This window comes from Saccostrea echinata, unplaced genomic scaffold (assembly GCF_033153115.1).
Source record: "Saccostrea echinata isolate AGI-Se365-2 ecotype Australia unplaced genomic scaffold, CSIRO_AGI_Sech_v1 ptg000010l, whole genome shotgun sequence".
Classification (NCBI taxonomy): Eukaryota; Metazoa; Mollusca; class Bivalvia; order Ostreida; family Ostreidae; genus Saccostrea; species Saccostrea echinata.
The window spans coordinates 2133250-2158641 of record NW_026889759.1 but is presented as its reverse complement, the minus strand read 5'-3'; the positions used below and the strand labels follow the sequence as shown (position 1 = coordinate 2158641).

The window sequence follows — 25392 nt, the reverse complement described above, 5'->3', positions numbered from 1 at the left end:
GTGTGGAAAATTCGCCAGGTCATTTTATTAGTTTACTATTGGCCGCTAGCAACAAAGATACCGTATCGCAATGAAAATAAACTACGGGGCCATCAAAATAGATCATTAACACATCACTTCAGCTCGGGGCACGGTGAATTAAAATTTTACCAGTCTTCTTTTGATATAATTAAATGTAGATTAATTATATAATAATAAAGCGCAAACTATTTATCAGTTTATCGAGGATAAATATTAGTGCAGTCACACCGGATTTTGAAAATTGAAAAACTTTGGGTGTTATTTAAATATTTACTATTTACACTGGACAAAAAGTTTGTAAACAAAACATATTTTCACACGTGTGTGTCAGCTGTGAAATTGGATTTTCCCTTCACACTCTCGCGAGGTGGCGCACTATAGAAGTATTACACACATGGATGTGCGCGACGATTTGACCATGCTTGGATAAACTCGAAAAAAGGTTATGTTATGAATGGATTTACTACTCAGGTAAACGTGTTTTAGTATTAGCAGTGTCTCTGCAATGGATTAAATATTAACTTTCTGGATTTTTATCCTGTGTTGTGAATGAAAGATTTTGTGATAACATGGACCAACAGGACTCGGGTGAGTTTGCTTTTTAATTTCGATTTTTTGGGGAGGAGAAAGTGAAATATTAACCGTGGGACGGGATTTTCCGGGTAGCTTGTACGTGACACAGTTCTTGTAAACATCGGACACTACCAGTTGACAAGTTAACAATTTACAACTGAAATAATCCGTAGAAACAGAAATTGACAACTGAAAAATTGTGAAATTAGATCCTGTTATTTACCTGTCGCAAGTCTTAGTGCGCGATTATATTGTAATGTTAATTTATTCAAAATACCCAGCGTAAAAAAGTGATTTCTCTGAGTAAATCAAGATATTAATATATGCGCTGAAGCTCCATACTATGTTTCAATACAAAGCCACGATTATGATGGAAAGAAAACCGTATTTCAAAGGGAACATTTATATTTTTTGAAGGTAATATCAGCAAGCACCTAGCAATATAACTCAGAGAGAGATGAGAGAGAGATGTTAGTTAACCAAAAAATCTCAGAGAGAGAGAGAGAGATGTTAACAGAAACTTTGGTATCGAGTTTCATCTGTTAATTTGATTTTGGATAAGTTTATTTTTAAGGAGGCAATGAATGTCCATAATATTCAGTCAAATATTAATGTATTCTGTCAAATATTTCCCTTGATTAGATGGACTGATTGGGGCCAGGGGTTAAAAAAAGGGATAGGGAGTAGGTGGGTCTACAGGTCCTTCACTGAAAATCTCTGAACAGAGTAGTAATGAAATCTGTCCTTGTGTGTAAAGGAACAGATTCATTCAGCTGTTGGTCGATTTTGCTGTACGATTATAATTTTCTATGACATGACAGTCACAAAAAATCAATATACACGGACAAAGCGAGTAAAATTAATGGATCAAGAAATGCATAATTAGTTTAGCTTAACTTAGCCAAATACATGTACCACCATGAAATATGCCTTTTTCAGATTATTTCAGAGATGATGAAAGAAAGAAAATGAAATTCATAATCTTCTTGTATTTGTACTTTTTATTTGAATCAGTCTTTGAAAAAATATGTTGCACAGTTACAGGGCCATCACCGGGTTTTTGGAAAGGGGGGTGTGGGGGAAGGTGTGGGAGGGGTACCCTTTCCTCTGAGCCAGATGGGTACGATTTTGGTGGTTCTAGTGCATTCTTGGTCATTTTTTCTTATTTGAAATAAACAAAATATTACAGTATTGCTTTATTAAAACAGATTAATTTACGAAGAAATTGTGTTTCAAATGATATTTTAAAATTATTCTTTTAATAATAAAAGATTTGTGTGTGTGTTCAGAGTGCACCCAATACCCCCCACCCCCCAATTTCCGATGACCTTGAGTCATTGACTAAGTATGAATAATAATGATTTGTTTGATCTAAAGATAACTGTTTTAACACTTTGTAATTAAAAAAAAACTTTTAATACTGCTTAATAAAACTTGTTTGCAATAATCATCTAAATCACTTTCCATAAAAGTGCACAAATAGACTGAGATGCTATTTTTATATGAAAGTACAGCTTGTGTGCATTTATTGTGGGTACTTCTGTCACACCAGAATTTAAAGACTACTAAACAGATGTGGCATTAGCTAACCAATAATTTTGATGTTGGACATCATATCAAATTCCCGATCATGACAAGGAGCTCACGCCGGGCGTGACCGGTCGGCAGGGGATGCTCACTCCTCCATGGCACCTGATCCCACCTCTGATGTTTTTGGAGGTCCGTGTTTGCTCTGCTTCCGATTTGTATTGTTTTAATGGACTTTGAGCTTGAATACTGTTTGTTATTTCCATATTTCATCCACACAGTCCCATAGCAAAATTATTGGATTGCTCCAATTGCAAAATTATTGGATTGCTCCTCTCAATATCTGATTTATTGGACTGTGTTTCTCTGTAGTACATATGTACATGAATATGTATGAATACTAAATTATTTTTAAGGGTATAGCAAATGCTAATATTGTATTACATTTTTTTTGGCACCAGAGGTTGAGGTATGGCCAGACATTGCTCCTTCAGAACTGATCCAGCATGCTATCCTGTTCTACAGCCAAGGTCCACTGAATGGGCACCTCACAGGTAAAAATTATATCTCACATATACCTCACATACAGTAGGGAGGGGTCAGCCAAGGTCCAGTGAATGGACACCTCACAGGTGAAAATTATACCTCACATATACCTCACATACAGTAGGGAGGGGTCAGCCAAGGTCCTCACAGGTAAAAATTATACCTCACATACAGTAGGGAGAGGTCAGCCAAGGTCCAGTGAATGGGCACCTCACTGGTAAAAATTATACCTCACATACAGTAGGGAGGGGTCAAGAAAACTGAATCCTGATTTTTATAACTTCAGTGTCCCCTTTACATATTATATGTACCGGTACCATGGGATAACTGGATAAAAATAACATATTTAATTTACTCCATTCACTCTTTAGAAGATTTTTTAAAAGAATTAAACAATGATTAAAATCATGTAAATTTTTTATTACATTAAGTATTATATAACCTTTATAGAAAGATATCGGTGATTGTTATATAATTACATGTACATGTATATGCAAGTTCATTACTGTGACATACACATTGTGACAAATGACCTCTGAGAATTTATGCTGTAATGTATAAAGGAAAGTAATTAATAATTAAGAGCTTTGTAATTTAAGTAAATGTTGCAATAAATAATTAAGAGCTTAACAAAAGGAGGGGACATTTTAGACTTTGGTTGAGTAAATTCCAGTGGTATATAGGCACTATGCACACATAGACTTGATTCTGCATTCCTTTTGATAAAAGACTGAGTTTCTGAGTCCATGTTTTGCTCACAATACAAAATTTATGCATGAAGTTGGCTGACTGTGTTTCATAAGAATAAAAATAGAAAAGCCATCATTGGAATCAATGTTAATTAAGATATTTATTAGTTTTTATAAGGGATCAGGTGAAATCACTTGGTTTTATATATGTGCATGTTTTGTTGCATGTAGTCACATCTGTGCAGATTATGCATTGACATGATAAATTGCCTGTACTACCAGTACTCTATTGCAGCTGTTGTCATTGCTATACTTTTCTAGCCTTATGCAGGAATTTAAGAAAAAAAATTGTTGTTTTGAGCCTTATTTGGGGGTGATACACTTTTTGGACAGCATTTAAAATTTTAAAAAAAATTTTCCTCATAGTCTTCAAATTGAAGGTATATACAGTTCGCTCACCAATTTAAAAAATGAATATGAGCATATGGTTTATTAGATTAAATAGACTTACCAGGACATATACTTACAAAATATGCTAATTTATATAAACTATTTTATGTAGCAAACTACAAATTGATATCTGATTCTACTTTTTACAAATTTGAAAAAAAAGAAAACAAAAACAAAAAACAAAACTACTTTAAATGTCACAGCAAAAAGAAAAAAAAAATTAAAGAAGTAAGAAATGACATCGCAATAGGGATGTAATGATACACTTCCTGATCTAGCTAGGTGTGAAAGCCTGACCCCTCGGGACATACCTACAACATGTTACTGGATATTTGTATAAATATAATGTACAGGCTCGCCTCTGTTATGTTCAGTTTGCCAACCAAACACAATTTTCATCACCTTTAGTATGTGAATGTTTGAGTGGTTATTCTTGTTACAGAATTTTATACCTAAATTATTTTAACTTTTCAGGACCAGTCACTTTATATTGTATAAATTAATTTTCACCCATATCCATGCAGAAAGACACCCCATCTTTCTTTTTCTATTAGGAAGAAACAAAAAAGTCTATTTTCCCAAGATCATTATAAACATTTAATAGAGGTCTGTCTGATCTGTTGTACAGATCAACACCTATTGTCCTGTAATGGTATCCAAAGGCTCTCTTGTCCCTATGTAGATCATGCTGATGCATGCCTTCTGTGGACCAAAGTGATTAACTGTAATTTTACCGTATTTTTGACAACTCTATTATTTAGAGCCTGTAGGAGTTTTAAAACTCTAGGGATTGTACCTATATCCATTCAAAAAAAAGGTCTCTGATCGACATAAGACATTTAGAGGAGGAACACAGATTTCTATCAATGCTATTCCAAAATCTGTTAATGACTGACCATTATGTAATGTTAATGTAAATGAATGGCCCAAGATACCCATGGCTGTATATAGCCGTATTTTATTTTTCAGAGATATTAGCACTCTCTTAACCTTTTAGATATCCTATAGTAGGGCGATGTGTTCTATTGACAGTCCAGACGGTGTTGACTTTTTAGGATTGTATGTTTAATGGTGACTGTCAGGAGTGACCATTCAGATTTTTATCTTTAGACACCTGTTGTCACTTTGCTAGAGTTCCTTTTTGCCATTTTTATTGTGCAATTTTCATGATAAAATTTGAGATGACATCAATTTTCAGACTTTTGACAAATATGAATAATCTTGATAGGAAGGTAATGTGTCACATATGTAATACTGTAATTTCTGATGGATGGACAAGCTGCTTTCCTTCATATATATATATATATATATATATATATATATATATATACATGTATGACTCATCTTACCAACTTATAAGGGCAAGGTTTATTTTTTGGTTACCATTCTTTAAATTTAGTACAATGTAACTGGAAATCCCAGTCAAAGTCAAGGGCATGTAAGCAAGTTCAAGGTTATGTTACTTTCAAATTTTTTACTTGCAAGTTTACCTGAATTGAAGATTATTCACTGTCATATTTATTTAGCAATATATTTTCTTGGAACACTTTAAGAATTAGGATCATCAAACTTTATTAGTGGATACATTTTGGGGCCAGTCAACCAGAAAGTAGGGCATGATGATTTACTTTCCCCCTCCCCCAATTCATTAATTTATTGTCATATCTTTTTCAGCTACATATCAAGGACTCTCTAAGGTTTAGGACCATTAATCCTGTTCAATAGATTCTTCATTAGGTATTTAAATGGAAGAACTCTAAACAGGTCATGGTGACCTACTTTATAGATTTTACTCACATGCATTGTCAAAACTTTTTACACTGTGAGACCTTAAATTATCAAAACTTATCAGCTAATGTATCTTGGTGAATTGATGTGTAGGTCACAGTTCTTTGTCTGGTTGTCAATAGCAACATAGTTTATACTTGTGAGGCATAGGGATAATGAAACCTAGGCATATTTTTCCACGAAAAAGGGTTCATGGTGACCTCTTTTTTTAAATTGTAGGCATTTTCATTGTAACACATCTTTAACAGTATAGAACTCAAGGTCATCAAAGCTTGTCAGTTTTGCACTTCAGAACCTCGTATAAACACTTTTAAATTTCTTCTCTTTTGTTTGTTCTCCAAATTTTCAGGTGAGCATCACCAGGCTCTTGGGCCTTTTGTATTTTTTACACATTACATATGTACATATGTAAATTCACATTGCTTTGTTCACTTCAAAATGACGGATGGTCAAACATATGTGAGACATATCTATGAAATATAAGAAATTCATTTCATATATTTGATCATTATTACAGGGGAGAGAGCCAGAGACATCTTTCTTCACTCCAGACTACCTTTGACAGTACTAAGCAAAATATGGTAAGTAATCATTTACTCAGAGAAATTTCTAGCTTATAACCAAGACAAAGCATAGTTCAGATTAGGCATATAATGATGCCTGCAAGTACTTGCTTTGGAATAGCCAATCTTTTTTTACCATTGCCACATTTCTTTTCACATGTTTGCCTGTTTGTTAGTAGAATTTGGCAAAGCATTACAAAATTTGATAAAGTGGCACCCATCACAAGTGATTTGATTTTCAGTCTGACTAAAATCAGATCCTTGATTTTCTCCTTTTTTTTTGGTCATTATCTTGTGTAAAAAAAAAATAAAAAAGAAGGAGTGGATCGAGGATCTGACTTTAATCAAATTATTTGATTGTTGGTTCTGAAACAAATTAGTATTACTTGAAATTGTTAGAAGGAAAGTTTGTCTGATCAGCCTTGGCATGGGTGTCTTTCAATATCAGAAATGCTCATGTACCTTGATGTTTCAACTTCTTTACTTGCCAGACTTTTTACTCAGAAATGTAAGGCAAGATTAAAATAGCCATTGCAGACAATATGGTAATTCATTTGCTTTTGGTTGAAAGAAATGGGGAAATAGATAATTATCTGTATTGTCTTTAAAGGGATCATATTCAATAAGAATAGAACACACCAAAGATATCCTTATTTTTATAACATTTTGTTTCAAATTCCTTACCAGCTTGATTGTTTAGAATTCAGGGAAATGATATCTTGTGTACACAGATAAGAAATACACAGCTAAAGAATAACACAATACAGACGAGATCATAAAATATCGATGGGGAAGTAAAATTTTTGACATCCCCAAGCCCTACCTAACGATAACTTACAACAGTTGACATGCTATCATTGCAAATATTTATTATACATAATCTCGTAACATAGAGACTACTGTGTGAACTATAGATATTCTCTCACTCTCAGGCATCTTCAGTTGCTAAATTTTTGTCTTTTCATTCAAAGATGAAATATTTTGTTTGACTTAATGTCCCTCTTAAATTTTTGTTCGATGAAAAGTATTCGCGACCTTTCTAAGCTCATTACATAGCAAGGAGAGCTGAGTTACATGTTAGATATTGATAACTTTAGAGCTGTGCCTCTTATATTCATGTATAACAATTTAATATGGATATTCGGGGATCACTTTTGGCCACCTGTTTAGTAGAAGTCGTGTTTAGAAAACTAAAATCGTGTATGATGTTAACAACAAGATATCTGAAAAAAAACAACAGAATTTTACCTTTAAATCAGATCTCAAACTATTTAACCTGCATTTTTTTAACGAAAAAAGAAGTTTCAAATGTCAATTGGTCTAGCATTCTATTCTGGAGACAGGAGAAGCTTGTTTACATACATGTATTTGTGAAAATTTTTATTCAAATATTTATGAAGTTTGTCATCCTGTGTCACAAAGAATTCCATTTGGCATGAATAATGATAGTGGAAAGATGTTATTAATATACAGCTAAATTAAGTTGTAACTTAGGTGGTAGCGCTGGTAGAATTTGTCAAGCCTGAATGTTGCAGGGTTATTTTTATGGCTTTCTCTATGCATTTCATTTGTCAATGCTTAGATAATCTTTTAAGTAAAAACAGATGAGTCATGGTGCTCCATAGAAGGGAATCTCCTTCTGTAAGACTAATTTAGAGAATTATTTTTTACTTTATGTGTACAAAATATTCACCATGATGCTCTTTTTTCTGTAAGATATAGAAAATTGTAATTAATTTTTTTATAGTGTATTTTATGCACTGAACACTCTCTATTTTGGTTGGTGTGTTAACATTTAGTTTTCTGCTGATATACAGTTGAACTTTAATATCTCTAACACTGATATCTCAAATATCATGGAGATATTGAAATTCATTTGGAAGTCCCAGTCACTTTTTGTCTATGTATTTTACCCTCATTTTCTTGAACCCTTGGATATCTTGAAGTTTTTCCATGGTCCCATCAAGTTCGAGATAACAAGGTTTGACTGTAGTTATATTTTTACACGGAGATGTGATTTCTCCTATGGATATATACAGTGTAGTTTTTATATAAGATTATATATATCAATAACCAAAATTCATAAAGATTTTGTTTGGCTTATAAATACAGTATTACTATCTCGCGAAAAATAAGGTGTGGGAAAAACATAGTGTTCTACAGTATTGTCTTCATATGGGCAGTTCTAAAAAACAGGTTTTAAGAGATTTTTTTTTTTTAATTTATTACTGAAAGTTAAAGTTTTCATTAAAAATGAGAGGGAGCAACTTTAAAAAAATAAAGTTTTTAATGCAAAAGTTGAAAAAAAGAGAGAGAAAAAAAAATGGTTTCTACAGTTTTCAAAATGGTTAGCTTTAGTTGGTAGTTTTTAAATATCATATTTTTATATATATAACAACTTGCTTGTTCTGATTAATATCAAAAATTGTTTAAAATTTGTCAGCATGCAGTTAAGAAATATTACTATGTGTTGTCTGGAGCATGCAGGTTGCCTGGAATTTCATATATACTGAATAGTCCATATTAATTACATGGAGATTTGGACCTTAATTGAACTGGGACTTGAATTATCATGAATGCATTGATATTCTTTTAATCTGTGAATATTCAATGTAATAACATATATAAACATTCATGACATCCTTTATTTTGTAATGTCCTTCTTTGCTCTATTTGAAGATTCAAATTTAAGACAAATATCTTGATTTATGCAATGTGTGCCTTAGATTATGCACATGAGTTGACACCAAATGTTTTTTTCCTTACAAAGTTGTAAATATTTATAACATCTGGTGGCAATCTTACCACAGGGAAATAATGACTGAAAAAAGAAATCTTCATCTTGTGTAAAATAAAACATATTTGGAGTGTCTTTAAGCATTTATTAAAGTGCATCTATTCTTGAGTATAAATTTTTAAAGGAAAATATTTTTTTGTAAGTTCTCCTCTTACAGTCTTAGGTCCTGATAGAAATACTTTGATTCAGGACATGTCTCCTTGCAGACTGTCTTGAAATGATTATGTCTCCGAGGGGCTTATCAGGGAGATCTGAGAGTTTTCCGTTGTCAGTCTTTTGTAGTCTATCTAAAAATTATATCATACTGAGGTATATAAAAAAAGACAACCAGTAAATCAAAAACAAATTCCACTGCCTCATTCAGTGGCGAGAATTAGCACAAGGCTTGTCAAAAAAGAGGAACATCTGCATATTAAATTTTTTTATCAGTAAATACCTGTATGTAAAGTAAAGAAGTAAATTTGTATAGGTTATTTGTAAGGCTTTTGTTCTGTCTTCTTGTCAGGTATGCAAATAATCCGATATTTGACCATCATGTTCATGGTACGTTGAACGGACTGACTAGAAAGCTGTGAATGAGTCAAGGGTGGTGACCAAAAATCTCCAAACATGAATGGAAAAAATCACATACACATTGATCATGTTGATCAACATTTCCTTTTTTTTTCTTTTGAATTGTAATGTGCATAAAAAAGTCTTCATTTCCTTGTAGATTTTTAGAAAGTTATTTTCATAGTCAGTGACCATGTCCAATAGTTATTATTTTATGAATTTAAACGAAATTTATGTTGAAAATCTTGTAGATTTGAAAACAAAACACAAAAAGAAAAACAAACAAACAAACAAAAGAAAAAAAGCAAAAAAAAAAAAAAATTGAATAGGAAAGATTTATAATACATTGAAATGGCTCAACTGAAACTACTGATAACTATAGAAACTAATTATTTTATATATTTATTACCCATTAGGGCCTATTAACGTCCTGTGTGTGGTGTAGTTTATTTTTTGCTTATATTTTTTATTTTTTATAAATACCTATTCCACAATTAATTCTCCTGTCATGTTTGGGGAGGACATGTTTATTGTTTGGTTACGGATTATCAAGGTCTTATAAAGAAAGGACACAAGGATAAAATTATTTGATGAATTAGAAATTAATGAGTGGCACTTATGAGAAACCTGGGCAGGTCATTGGACATAGGTTAGACAAATTGATGGCTGTTTTTTTTCCTCATAGCACAGGAATTGTTTTTCAGCAACCTTCATTCCTATTCAGTTATTTCTATATCTGTGTTAATGAATGTTTGGGATTCAGAACATTTAATGTGCTGTATGAAATTAGCCAATATGATAAAGAAACATTTCAGTTACATTGAGAAACTTTTTTATTCTAACTAGATGACACATTAGAGAGACACATTATTGTTTGTAAACTTATTAGATGTAGATTGTAATAATTTGTTTTAAATCAGTTTTGTAAAAAAATTTTGCAGAAGGAATTTAATTGCACTTTTCAAATGTTTTCATTCCATTGACATCCTAGTTAGTATTTAAAGAAGTTCTGGTCTTAATCTATATTTATCTATTCTGGTTTATATCAGTTTTGTTTTTCCTTTCTTTTTTTCAAAATTAAATATGTATTCAGATAAGAATAAGTTATTATTTCTATATATTATAAATAATTTTTTGGGGGGGGACATTAATATGGACAATTTAGGTTAAAGGTATGATATTGATATTTATGGAGTTTTTTGGAGCACTTTAGTTATACATTTATACCCACTTAAATCGCAGTCCTCTTTTAAAATAGGTTAAATAGGTCCTGTATTGTAGAATGAATGTTATCAGGTCTTAGTTGTACTGCAATAATATCTTACCAAGAACATTCACACCTATTCAATCTCGTAGAAAGATCAATTAGAGTTAATCAGTTAGAGGGCTGAAAAGACTGAATAGTATCGATGAAATGTAAATTGAGTACAATGTTTAAATATCTGTCTTTTTTTAAGTTAAGGTTTGTGATTGATTAAGATGGAAGGAGTAATGATTTGTATGTCAAATATTTGTGTCAAGTTACTGACAGCCTTCAGCCATTAGGGAATCCGATCAGAGATTTACATCTTTACATTCTGTTGACTGTGGCATCCAAATTTCACGGTACTAAATTTCTCACATGGCTGTGTTTCTATGTCTCCCAGTGTACAGGGGTAACAATGATGTTGGGAAATTCTTAAAATTTTAAGATTTAAATAAATATTGTTTATTAAAATTCATCCCATGCAAAAAGGCAAGTAGACCTGCAAACAATCAGTCATGCATGGAAATAAGTTTAATTTTGTCATTCTGTGCAACATTTTTAGATCAAAGCTCTGGAGATAAATTTAGCATGCTTGTGTGTGTATAAATAGATATGTCTACCTTAATTAAGGTCAACAATTTTGGTGTCCTAGATTTAAAGTTTTTGGAGATAGTCCATTCCAATGCTATTCATGCATTAGGGAGTATGTGTCCTTGTTACAGTTTTGAAGAAGCATATTTTTCAAAAGGGGGGGGGGGATTTTGACCCTTATGTTATTAAAATCTTGTTCTGAATATTTTTTTTAAATTAATTCAGAGAAGTTATGCATTGGATTCTGCATGTGACCTGCATTTTCTTGGAAGAGTGAGCAGGGTCTTATTTTGGAAGCAGCTAGGACTCCACTTTAGATTTTAGGAGTTTAACAGTAATTTGTAATGTGTGATATCACTAAATATTTTATTTGATGATGTCACCATTTGACTTTTAATAAGTACTCCAGGTACTAATTTTCAGAGTGGTTATATCATCTATTCATTACACTCTTTACCTTATATGGGGTACACTACTCTTTATTCAATTTAGATCATATCAAAGGACTCGTGTGTACCACTATGATTTTGAGTGGATCCCTAGTCAATTCCCAAGCTATTTTATTAAGCTATGCGCTGATGAAATATATCATTCTGATGGTGTTTGAAATCCTGCATTTAGTTCTCTTTTCCATATAATAAAGCATACAGATCCAATGTAATCTTTATAAACTGCAAACCCATCTTTGTAATTGAACACCCTTATCTTGCGAGACTTTGCCTCACTTGTAAAAGAATTTATTGATCATTTTCTTTTACCATAATCTTTATTTATCCAATGGCTATTCTTTGAAAGAGACACTCAGGTACTTTTGATTTTTAATCTGAAATTAGATAAAGAAAGCTGGAAAAACAACAAATGTGAAAGATGTAACTTAAGGCAGCTGTGAGTGAAATATGCTGCATACTTATAACAATGGAGGTGGGACAGTTAAGCTCTGAGTCACACCAATGTCTTATCCAATTTCAGAAGTCAAATTGCATTCTTAATTGTTTCTTAAACATAATATTATATTGTGTTTGTGCAGGTTTGGTGTTAGATGACAATTTGTTTCAATGTAATGGACATTTACAATGCCAGTAGTCTGTGTTGTTTGCTTGTTAAACCTCATGGAGACTTTGCTGTAACTAAATCAGATCTGGTCCAGTATTCTATATTCATTATTTCCATTAAATAGCATGTATATGAGTCACATAATCATGCTTTTGTAGGTTCTGTATCTCAGACCAGAAAATTTGAGACTGTTGTAAGAAATAAGGCCATTCGAAATTTTTTCTATGTTCAGCTTCTGTGTGTGCCTTTGTTTTTGACACCCCAGACCAGAAAAAGCACACAAAATTTAAAGTCCAGAAATTGATTATTTTGATGGAAACTTCTGAATTCTTTTTAGAGAATCTGTCAAATTAGAAAATACTTGGCATTTACCACCTTCATTTGCAAAGGAACATCTTTTTGTAAAAAAAAAAAAATAGAATAATAAAATCAAAAATCCTTTGAAAGATGTAATTTTTATGACTATAAAGTAAAACTTGTCTAATACAGACACCACTGGTTCCATAGAAATTGACCAGATTAGACAACATTCTGGATTAGACAACATTCTAAACTATCGAGTTTACTGAAAGGAACTTAAAGTTTTTAGGATATTAGGCAAGATCTCGGAATACACAACATCCAGATTAGACAAGTTTCACTGTATTGAAGTCTGAGGTTTTTTGGCTTGTGTGTGTGTTTTTTAATGGGTATCTAGGTTCTTGAATAATAGGTGGACACTAAACAGAGAAAAACTTGGAATGGCCTAATTGCAATCAAGCATTAATTTTAAAGCCCAGTACTTAGGCAGTTTCAGTTGACTACTTTCAGCTGATTTACCTGGTATTTTTCATTAGACAGTGTTAAAGAAAGGTCATTGAGTGCTGTGTATTTACATTTTCAACAATTTTCATAAGCTTCAGAATGTGGTTGTTTCAAAGTGTAATGTAGTCTTGTTTAACCAAATATTTGTCTGTCTCCGATGAGCAGATTTTAATATAATGGTACTGATGTACACAGTCTTCTCATCATAACCTTAGTAGACCAAGACAGCAATATATGACTGCATGGTGTTCAGTTAGAGCAAATGGTTAATGTTTCAAAGAAAAATAGTTGATATTTTATCTACATCGAGTAAAGAAAGCTTGAATAAAAGGATGAATATTATATCTCCAGACAGCATGTTACAATAAGTATAGATGTTATCAAGTTTGTCACACCTTGTTGGTGCAGACTTGCACCTCAACTTGCCGAGTACTTTAAATCTACCCAGTGATTGGAAAGAGAATGGTGTACCTGAGTTCACTGGGTTATCTAAAAAAGATGTCATGCAGTGGATTGATCCATTAGAATTTTTTGTCAATAGAGCGGGACTCAATGTCTGCAGGCTAGAGTATGAAATAACATGCATTGGTATTGGGAAAATATAGAAACTTCAAAAAGTCATACAACACATGTTGTTCAATCTGGTCAATTAAAAGGGAAAAAGAAATGTTTTCATTTATGTATGTTTGGAAATCAAAGGCATTAGGTGGAAATAGAGACCATATTAGATTGTACCTTTCCTGATTCCATTTATCACTTAAAGTTTCTAATTTGATTTTTTGGCCAATACCCATCTATTGCTTCAGTTTATTGAAAACTGGGAGTATTATAAAATATCTTAAATCTTGAAAAATTTCTGATTGAAGCAAATGCAGCCAGAAGGAAATACATTATGGATTACATTGGCCAAAATGGAGTCAGATTGGCAGACACATCAGTCACCATTGTTGGTGGTTTTTATTAGGTTCTATAATTTTGAAATTTCTATTTTAATAAAGGGTAAAATATATACTACTGTAAAAACAACAACAACAAAAACAAATGTAATAGACTTTAAATGTGGCTTGTAATTGACTTTTATGTAAGGTATAGATGTATTTTCCATGGCAGCTTATTCCTGCATAATTGATTTTTTTTATGACCATGTGTCATCTGTGTCCCTTTAGAAGGACGTACAATACTGTATGGCCTGTATGATACAGGTATGTGGCCATTGATTAGAAACCAGTGTCGTAATCACAGTCCTGATAGATTTTATCTACAGACACAAAATTGACTGATTTGGCTGGGAACTTAATGGTCTGCAACAGAAAAGACTTTGGATACCTTTATCATGGAAACTTCCTGTTCTTTATGGCTCAGTATCTGAGGAAAATGATAAAGAACCAAGGAGTCACAAATGTCAGTTCCTACATGCATCGCCTCTTTAACTCAAAATAGAAAGTTCTTTCTCACCTTGCCATTAGTTTTGGTCTAGGTAATTGTGTTGGCTCGATTTAGTCCAATTTGATTAATCTATGCTATAAAAGGCATAATGTTAAGGACCATTTCATAAATAGAGCCTTATTAATTTTCATGAAAATTCAATCTTTTCTAAAACTGAACCATTACCCAGGTGCATAACAAATGGCCATAGAAATTGGTTTGTGACCCTCATGATTCATTGAAAGTAGAAAGGTGTGTGATTGAAAGTAATTTTCCCCATTAGGATAGATATCTCTATGAAAGAAACACATTAAAATTTAACAGGGCATAAGGTATTGAGCCTGTCAATTCACTAAACTGAATGGGTTCCTATATTCCTGTAATAATTGATGACTCAGTATATGATATCAATAAACTTATAACTGCAAGTATATCAGTTAGTTAACATTTCATTTGAAGTCATTGGTGACAAAATATATTGCTGGGTTTTTGGCAGGTATTTGCTTGATTTTCACTATAACCATTTTTGTTCAGTATAAGAAGTCCCCTTGTCCTTGCTATATCGGAAGTATTTTTAAGACTGTGAACCTCATGCATGTAGATGTCCGGCAAGCTGTTGCTGGGACCCTCTTGATCTTGGGAGTTAGAGATGTTAATTACTTGTAGATATAAATTTGGATGTTTTCTGCCCCCAGATTCTGTAAAACACTTGATAAAAATTAAGAAGGAAAGGAATTTTACATGCAGACCAGCTAGCAAAGAGATTGGACCTGTTTTGAGAAGTCTTCCAAATCCTATCATGAAAAAAAAAAAATCAACCTGTTTCCTGGGCACACCTTAAAAATTAGTTTACTTAACAGTGATTAAAAGAATCAGTGGACCCAAGGACTACTTAAACAAACAGAGTCTCATCTCATTAAAAGACATTGTGCATGTAATGTCATGCACCAAGGATTAGAAGAATTACAAACTAAATTATGTATTCAAAGTCAATTCCAGTCTCTTCATTTATAAAGAATGAAATTTTCATGGGACAGTTTGTTGCTGTAGGTTTTATTGATTTTTGTTATTTACACACATCCAGTAATATCTGTCCTGTGGGATATTTTATGGACCAACTTCACGTTTTCAAGTTTAATGTATTTGTCCACTACCTAGCAATGAACAAGTGGCCTCTGTTTTTTATATCTATTTAATGTTGACACAGACTTTTTCTCTGAAAATGCCAGTACCATACCAAGAAATATACACCTTGTTGTTTGGAATAGCCCTGCTTTTAATTAGTTTCACATGGAGTTGATGCTTGGGATCTTGCATTGCATTTTTAAGATTTAAATATTTGTTATAATTAGTCGTTTTCATGTAAACTTTAAATAATTTTAACAAGTAACTTATGTTTGCACACTTATTTTGGAGGTGAATAATCAACAGGTCGACTAAATATTTGAGCATTTATCTCACTTTAAAATCCGTACCGAGTGTTGACTATTTCAGTATAATAATGGTAGAAATTGCAGGCTGATATCCAGTTAATATACAAATATTTTAGTAAGGTAGAGGGTTTTTAAATGGAAGTATTGACATATATATTTGAATTCATTCATGACGAATGGGCCACCTTGCTAAACCTTAAATACGATCTGTAAAAGCTATTGAAGAACTGCCAATCCTTCACTGATCCTTCTAAAAGTGGATGACTTCTCTTGGCCTTGCGTCAACAAAGAGTTATCCCCAGAAACTTTAACTGTTCTTAAAGAATTGGTTCCGTACTGATTAACATTTGAAACTTTTTCTTGAAGAGATAGTTACTAAATACAACTTATAAAGACTTATTTAAAAACTCTCATTAAAAGAATGTAAAATAAAATGTGCAATTTTAAAGAATTCATCAATGCTTAATAGTCAGGTATCTTAGTATAATTATGTAGTGGTCAAAGGGAAATAACTCTTTTTTTTTTTTGACAGGAATCTAGCAGATGTCAACAACGACAACCTTTTAAATGTTGGCGAGTTTATGGTAGCCGTGCATCTCATCAATGGAGTTCTAAGAGGAAGACTGGTTCCAAAAGTTTTACCAGAGAACGTCGCTGTCACAGAACAAGCGGAGGTGCCAATCGAGGTCCCCTCTGTCTCTGAAAGGGAGGCGTACAACAAGGTGTTCCAGAGATATGACCAATTAGGAAAGGGTTTTATTACTGGTAAGATCAAAGGAAGAAAAAGATGGTTTCCTTAATGATTGTTGTATAGTCTTAAAATGCTTAATGAAATCTTTGGTTATTTAGAAAATTAAAAGTTAAGTAAATTGTCTTTTGCCATGGAAGATATCCCAGATTCTTTGCCCCGGCAGAACTGGTCAAATGTTCTAAATGTAATAGGAAAAAATTTATGGCTGGATTGAGAATTAAACCTTTGGACCCCTCCATTACTAGTCAGGTGCTCTAACCACTGAGCTACCCAGGTTGATATCCTTGGTTCATATAGCCAAAACTACTACACAGTTACCACAAAAAAGCAATTAAATAAAATGTCCAGATCAAAAAATTACTATACATGCTCCAATAATGCTCGTATTTTTCAGATGCAGCAATTTATAGTAAATCTTCAAAAACCCCAAAGAGCAGATATACCCGGTACTAAATTCTATCTCAAGCCTAATGGGTGCAATCTATCCAATTACGCAACAGTTATTGTCTGCAAGTAATAAAATGGTCTAGACGTCAAAGAGTTCATAATAAGCAAGGGTTTATCAGTTTATGTCAATTAAGCTTTAAACATGAATTGTGTGATAGGATTGGATGTGTTGAATAATATTTCTCAAGGATATTTTCTTGTACTAGTAATAAAATGTATTTACACTTCAGTGTGTGATAACTTTTTCTTTGTCTGAAAAGATTTTGACAAATCCAAGAATGGGAATATTAAAGTTGGTTCAGTATTGAACTTAAACATTTTCCTCACCAACACATGAATGACTGTGTAAATTTCAATACCCCTATCCCTACTTGTATGGCTTGAAATTCTTTCCCTAGATGTCAAATTCCAAAGACAAAAGAAAAATTTAATGATTTGGAGATCATAAATTTTTAAACCTTATGAAAATCAGTTTCAAGGGAAGGTGAAAAAAATAATTTGGCCATGTAATATACCCCATACCCACCAGAGGCAAGTATAATGTACTTTTGTAGTCAAAGTATTGTACAAATACTTCAACTTTTTAACCATATATAGTCACATATATTCATGTGTATTGGTTATTAGCTTTTGAAGGACTTTCTAAATTACATGTATATTTTTTTCAGTTCAATTATATCAGGGGATTTAATTTTTGAGAACAAAATTGAGTTCAAAATGTCATGGAACAAAATAAATTGCATACTGCACTAAAGTTATACATGCACTGTAAATCACCTTTTATTCTTGAGAACTTTATTTTTGTATAAATACGAGACTGTTTACTTGCAAAAATTTCATTTTCATATGAATTTTACAATAAAAGATTACAAACAACAATAATTAAAATCTGTGAAAATTCTGTCTCGCTAATAAATATCAAAGTTGAAACAGTGATCTCACAAAATGAGGAGTCACAAAAATGTTGAGATCTACAGTATTCTCAATCCACTTTTTCTAAATACAGTTTTCTGGGATTCTAAAAAAGAAATTAACTAATTTTCAATTTTGTTCAATAACAGGTGAAGATGCGGTTGAAATTTTCAAGGAATCTAAGTTGGAATCAGAGAAGCTGGCCTCAGTTTGGGATTGGAGTGACCTAAACAGAGATGGACAGTTGAGCAGTGATGAATGGTTGGTGGCCTGCCACCTCCTTAGACATCTGAAAAATGGTCAGTTATTATTTCTGTCAATTATGTGTATATTAAAAGCATTGCACAGACCTCAGTCTGATTATTATCAAACCTTCCACTAGTTCCTTTCTTCTGATTCCAAGTGACCATCAGGATAAAGGAGCTAGTGGAAGGTTTGATTTTAATCAGACTGCATGGACCTTTATTTCAATTTTATCAGATTTCTTATAAATTCTATCAAATTGCTTATTAATTTCATTGTTTCTTTTTTTCGTGTTTCACAGTGCAATAAATCACACTGATTGATAAATTTTAAAATAACTTCAGTTATAAACTTGCATTCTGTACCATTTTAAATGTTATGTTTTATCATTTTTGTTTTCTCCAACATTTTGTCATAGTGAAGTCACATTTCAACTTGCTGCAGTATATATAAGGGAAACAATTGTGGAAAATGAACTGAATTTTGGGGAAAATTTAAAATAGACTAAGCTTATAAAAGCTTAAAATTGTTCAAAGTCTTACCCATTTTTTTTTTTTTGAGATGCCTTTAAAAAATAAAATTTTACTTGAAATATAATAATTGTTTTAAATGAGTTGATATTGATTTGAATGTGTGTAAACATGGACAACACATTCAAGCTTAATGATTATTGAAAACTCTGTAAACCCTCATACAATCACACATACAAATGCAAGACAAAATAGTGGTTTAATACTGAAATCCTCAGCACCTAATCATTGTAGTGCCATAAAATGCTAAATGAAGAGAGAATGGACCCTATATGTTATCTAACTAATCACTTCTTTGACAGCATTATTGGCTGTGTCTACCTTGATGTAAATGTATTGACAAATTAATCCAATGAATGGAAATTCATAATCAATACTTTCAGGGGGTTATAGATTTTTTACTTGATAAAAGTAACTCAAGGTTTAGTGTGGTTATTAGAATTTGGTTTTCCAGAACTTTGGTAAGAATCCTTAGATTTTTAGTGATTATTGATTTTACATACATATAAAAACATAGAAAAAACAGAGTCAATATTCAATAATCTATCAAAGTTTTACTTTGACACTAAATGGATTTCCTATATCCCAAAAAGTTATGTATACTGTATATTTCTCATATGCACTTGCTTGCACAGATCAGCGTTTCACTGAATTTATTTGAAGAGAGAGGCTAAAGTTTATCATCTCATTATTTGCCCAGTTTATTTTTTTTCATTATACTGAAAAAGAAATAAGTTTCGAGAATTTAAAGGCAATAATATGTATATTGTGTCAAATTGAATATTGAAAAAAAAAGAAACCATGAAGGCTTTATGCAGAAATATCAAAAACAGGAGTTAATTTGAGAAAAATAAAGCCTGGTATTTCAGAGGATTAGCAAATTTTATGCTTCATACTTTATTTTTTTTGAAAAGTTAATTAATTTGGCCTTATTTACTTATTGTATATTCTTCAAAAACAATTTTAAATTAAATGGTAGATTTTTTTTTCTTTTTATAGACAGTTATACTAGAGTAATTTTTGAATTATTAATCAAGTAAATGAATGCCTTACTGATTTTCAGTTGCTAACATGATACAAATTCATGCTTCAATGTTATTTCATTAGAATTTATCAATTTCCATTGTCCAGAGTTTAAAGTCTTACACCATATAAATAGTTGGATTTGAGGCTTATCATTGCAGAATCTGCCTCCATTAAATGTTTAAACCCTTTATCAAACAAAGGCATCAAACATTTCATTAGAATTAAATAGTGGGGTTCATGACACTGGACAAATATATGCAGTTTGTTTTTATTGACAAAAGAGAATTCAAGTTTGTGCAGATGTGGGTGAATCCTTGATTGGCAATTCTTATATCTTGCAGGAAATTCTTTGGAAGGTGTTGTGAATCCATTTAATGTGGTTCCCCATAAAGTTTCACCAAATTCACTTCTGGCTCGAAAAACTAGGTATGTACATTTTCTATTGCAGCAATTTGTAATTTTATATTCTGTACTGGCATCCATTATTCAGCATAATTCTATCAAGAAAATTGATATGTATATGATGATGGTAACTTTAATTGTGTAACTGAAATGGGAAAACTTAGACATTTTTGTTTAATGTTTTTTTAAAAAAAAGTGAAATCTAGTTTCACGTTTTTGAATCAGTAATTATCAAATGTGATGACACATTTGTTTCAGATATTAAGAAATGTCCATTACTGCTAGTGTCACTTTTGATCTGATCATTTTTTTCATATTACATGTATTCCTATGTGAGCAATTTACATCATGCAGACAACTTTTTGCAATTTTCAGAATCGAAGAATATGAAAAGCACAAGCAGAGGCTTATGCAGTTGAAGGTATTTAAAACATGACAGGATCTTTGGTCTCTAAGCAAATCTTTGTTTAGAATTAGCCATCTTGAAACAGGTTTGCATGCAAGAGTAGTTGACTAAAAAATTGATTTAAAAAAAGGGGACAATTAACTTTTCACAATGGAATTGAAAAAAATTCAAGCTACATGCACTAACGAGTAGCAATTAATGTAAACTAGACCAAATGGACATGTAACATATTTTTTTTCTGAGGAAGACTGTTTCCTGACAATTTTATCTTACTAATATTCACTTGCCCAGGCATTCATTAGGGATTCACAAAAGTGAAGTGTATGCTCAGCAAGTACTGACCAAATCATGCTATAAAAAGTGTACAGATACCATAAAAAATCCAAAGAAACTAGTGCCGGTGTTTGTTTTTAGATGTTATACATGTACATAAGGGGCACTGATCCAACTCCTCCATCCATCAAACTGTGGTCCGAGTAATGTCAGACCCAGTGATCCCCACAGAGCTATTTATAGGGCCATGACCTTTGACGAAAATCTTATTGTCCCTCGAAAGAGTTTTTTGTTTGAACATGGCTGAGTAAAATATGCCTTTGATTGCGAGCTGTTCCAAGTTTTCTCTACATATTAGTTCGTTGTTCATTGCCTCTCTGTGGGTAAAAACAAATATGGCTTAATGTTTCCAGATGGTCATTTAACTTATAACTATTGACTTTGGCTATAAAGCTCTTACAAAATAGACAAGCTATTCATATTATCACCAATGTTGCAAGTCACCCTCTGAAGTAGATATTATTTGAAGACAAAATGACATATTTGTTTTGACCAAAGATTTACAATCTCTTTGAAAGCTTGTATGGCATTTGAAGGGCATGAAGTACCCTGATTTTATAATGTTTTTAAATAGGAAAAGCGAAAAGTGCAAATCCAGAGAGAAAGTCAAAGACTAGAGCTGGTGAAAGAAAAGAAACAACTTCAAGAACAACTGGTATGGATTTTTTTTCATTTACCTTGGGGTTGTATCATTCAATGAAAAGACTTTATAGTTGCAGTTAGATGTAATTACATGTTTTGATGTGGAAATGTAATTTTTTCCCTCCAATTGGATACTTTTTTTTATATATATATTTAGAGTGTACCTTGTACATGCAAATCAACTTAATATAGATTTTAATGTTTTTTTGAGAACACATTGCATAAGCATATATGTGTTCTAGCCAGTGTTTATAAATCTTTATGGTCATATTTTTAGGTTACTTGTCTGAAAAGTAGCAGCAATAACCCACTGAGTGAAGAAGAAATCAACCAACTGGTTCAAACTGACAAGGATAATTTGGAGAAACTAGAAGAAGTAGTTGCAAGGTATATTAAGCAGTACACAATAGGTGATTTCAATCTGAAAACTGTCAATTAATGTTAAACTATAAGTATATTGGTATTTCTTTTAGCAGTAATGACTACATGTATTTTCAAAATGTGACAGTTATTAAATACACCCCCTTTGTGGGGGGGGGGGGATCTTTAGCACAAATATTTTACCACCAAAACACAAATATCATATACCCATGATATTAATGAATACTAATTTATATATTTTGAAATTTATGATTGAGCTAAATGGTGCTTGACATACATATTTTTCCTAATGTTAAATGCACTAAAATAAAAGTGCACACATGTCTATCATTGTGCATCATTTTAGGTTTTGTAAAAGATACATTTCACTCATTTTCATTGTAAAATGAGTTAAAGTTTCTGTAGATATTTTGGTCTCAGTAATGTTTTCTGTGCAGATTGAAGAAGGAACATGAGCAGATCAGACAGGAAACAGTTCAGGTGATTCTTGGGGAGCAGAAGTTACAGGTGGAACATCGTCTGCTAAAAAACGAACTGGATGAACTTAATAAGGTGAGAGGTCAAAGGTTACTTCAGTGTCAGATTGGCTCTTGCTGTTATGTTTTTTTTTTATTGCCAAATGAATCCTTCCTGTATAAAAAAAAATAATGCCTTTAATGGTAACTTGAACTACAACTTACAATAATTTGACAATTATGACAAAGTTATTATCTAGCTCCAAGAATTGGAGATTATGTATGCCAATCTAGGGTTCTCAATGTACATGTAACCCAAGAAGGAACAAACCATTGAATAAGGAATCAAATCTGAAAACTATTTTGTTGGCTTAATTTCCATTGTAGAATCCAAATTATCCTTAACACTTGTAGTGTTTACTTCTGTGGTGATTAAACTTGACTTTTGACTCCTGAACTTAAATTAGACCCACTAAATACAGTAATTAGGTCTTACCTGGCATACCATGAAAAAGTTACTCCAAATGATTATAAACCACTGCATACCCATTAAAACTGCTAATCTTATTACAAGGAATTTACATGTAAAGCTCTTGTTGCTTGTGCAGTAGGTACTTTTAATTATTTATTATAATTTGAATTTAGTATTTCATAATTAGCGTAGTTTAGATATTATTTTTGATATTTTATTTTTTGTTAAAGCAATTCATTAAAGCAACAATAAATGGTTTTTGCTCAGTTAAACATGGGATGTAAATTCATGGCTTATTCTGTTTGAATGTTTGCAGAGGCTAGGAAGCCAACACACAAAGGCCACCAAAGATCCAGATCCATTCCATCAACTGTATGAACAAAGAAAAGGTTCGTTATCTTTTTCTGTTACCATGTACAACCCTAGTTAAACACAAAAATGTTCTAGCTACCTCACTAAATTTTCAAAGATGGAGGAATATCGTTTTTATTCAATTTTGTATAAAGATCAGTATTATCCAATTTTTCGCAAATATTGGAGAACATAAAGTTACACCAGTATTTTTTTAAGTTAGAAACCATACAAGAAACATGCAGTTAAGTTAGTTATTGTGATTTTCTTTCTTGAGCATTTACTCTTTCTCATTTGCTATTCTAGACTTTTTGGGGTATATCATATATTTGATAATTTTCAGAGGAGAGAAAGAAAAGTAATTTATCTGAGGGGGAGGAACCTGAGGTCCATCTGCCATTCAATCCATTCGATACTGAGTCCCTCCATCACAGTTCTGTCTCAGGGTCACACTTATTTTTGAGCCAAAACTCACTGAACAACAACAACACAAAGCATCCACCAGAGACACAGGCTTTTCTGGAGAGTCTTCACGAGTTCGGGGAAAATTTTCTTGAATTCTGGTCAGACACTTCTACCTCCATGTCAGCTACAGATGAAATGGCCAACCAGGAGGAGGATCCAGTGTTTAAAACTGTAGAAGGTGTGGAATTTAGTTGTTACAGTAAAACACACTTATAACAAAGTACAAAGGATGAAAGATTTTTGCTTTGTTGTAAGCATAATTCATTATATCCGTTAAGTTTAAAATGTAAAAGTTTAAAATTTTAAAGTCACTGGGAATGAAAATCACTTCCCTGTAAGTTTCAATTCTTTCTAAGCATGTTTGCTATAAGCATGTTTTACTGTAGTTAATAGAGTGCATCACAAATATGGTGATTTACTCAGAAGTTTATTTAAATTCTATCTTCTATGTGTGTTTATAATATTCTGAATACTTGTGTAAAGTATTTGCAAAAAAATATAAATCAGACTAGAGTTAATTATTCCTTGTTGTCTCAGACGACCTTAGCTTTGATCATGTCGTAGGTTGTCTTGTATTATTACACCTCTGTTGTGTATTTACAGTGTCCGATGACAATGACCCTTGGTTGGGTCTGAACTGGGGCCAGAATAAACTGGCTGCCCTCAGTGACCAGAAATTCTGTGACCTGCACCGGAAACTGGTAGACCTCAAGGCCGAATTCCAAAAACTGAACCAGGAGTCGGGTGGACAACTTGTATTTGTAAGTACATGTGTACTGGATTTTAGTGAAGCATTTTATCTCTTTCTTGACTACTTCAGAATACAAGTATGTGCTTAAAATTAATAGATAGTGGAGTGAATATTGATGTGGCAATTAATAAGACTTGTCTCTCTTTCCTTCCTGTAGAAATTGGTATAAAATGTAGTACACGTAGTTTTAACAACAGTATTTTACTTTTTAGAATGTTCTGCTATTATCTGCTGAGTAGAATAAGAGAATAAAAGATAAAATGTCTTACAATCATGCACATTAAACAACTGCCAGATTTTATGCAAGTTGTGTGCAAATATCTTGCCTTTAAATATAAATCGCAGTAAAGAAAAGCAAATAGCTCGTAGTCAGATCCTTATAATTATGTATTTAAGCCTTATGTCCGTATTTACAGACTTTATTTCTCTTGTCATTTATACATAGAGAGTTTTTTTTTTCTTTTGAAGTTCTACAAACATGACCCCTTTAATCTGGTCAAGCTTATATAAACTGAGAGCCCTTAGACATATCATACCTTCTGTCTTCCTGTATGCTAGAATAGATGAAAACCTTTAATGCCAGATAACACTGAGCCAATTAACCACTTATTATGTAATTCTCAGATGTGGAATTTTTATAAATATTATTTATTATAATTTATAGACAGAGAGTCTGTTTAAAAATTTGAAAATAAATCTTTATAAGATTTTCATAAACTTTTGCACCTGATGTAGAGAGGAAAAAGAAAAGAAAGAAATATAAAACC

At 32.2% G+C, this 25392-nt stretch overlaps 1 protein-coding gene across 2 annotated transcripts in view; it reads left to right on the top strand.

Moving 5' to 3' along the window:
* The first annotated feature begins 314 nt into the window (after window positions 1-314).
* LOC133184124 (uncharacterized) overlaps window positions 315-25392 on the top strand; it is a 46969-nt gene continuing 21891 nt past the window's right edge. The window contains exons 1-13 of one of the 2 annotated variants that reach the window (XM_061318990.1): window positions 315-609; window positions 2583-2675; window positions 6112-6175; window positions 16591-16823; window positions 18318-18467; window positions 20309-20393; window positions 20745-20790; window positions 21683-21763; window positions 22028-22137; window positions 22569-22683; window positions 23375-23447; window positions 23753-24052; window positions 24478-24635. In XM_061318990.1, the coding sequence (XP_061174974.1) occupies window positions 591-609; window positions 2583-2675; window positions 6112-6175; window positions 16591-16823; window positions 18318-18467; window positions 20309-20393; window positions 20745-20790; window positions 21683-21763; window positions 22028-22137; window positions 22569-22683; window positions 23375-23447; window positions 23753-24052; window positions 24478-24635 (1527 nt within the window). In that variant the 5' untranslated portion in view covers window positions 315-590. Of the gene's footprint in view, window positions 610-2582; window positions 2676-2731; window positions 2754-6111; window positions 6176-16590; window positions 16824-18317; window positions 18468-20308; window positions 20394-20744; window positions 20791-21682; window positions 21764-22027; window positions 22138-22568; window positions 22684-23374; window positions 23448-23752; window positions 24053-24477; window positions 24636-25392 lie in introns of those variants that run through there. The other variant, XM_061318991.1, reaches the window with a different exon arrangement.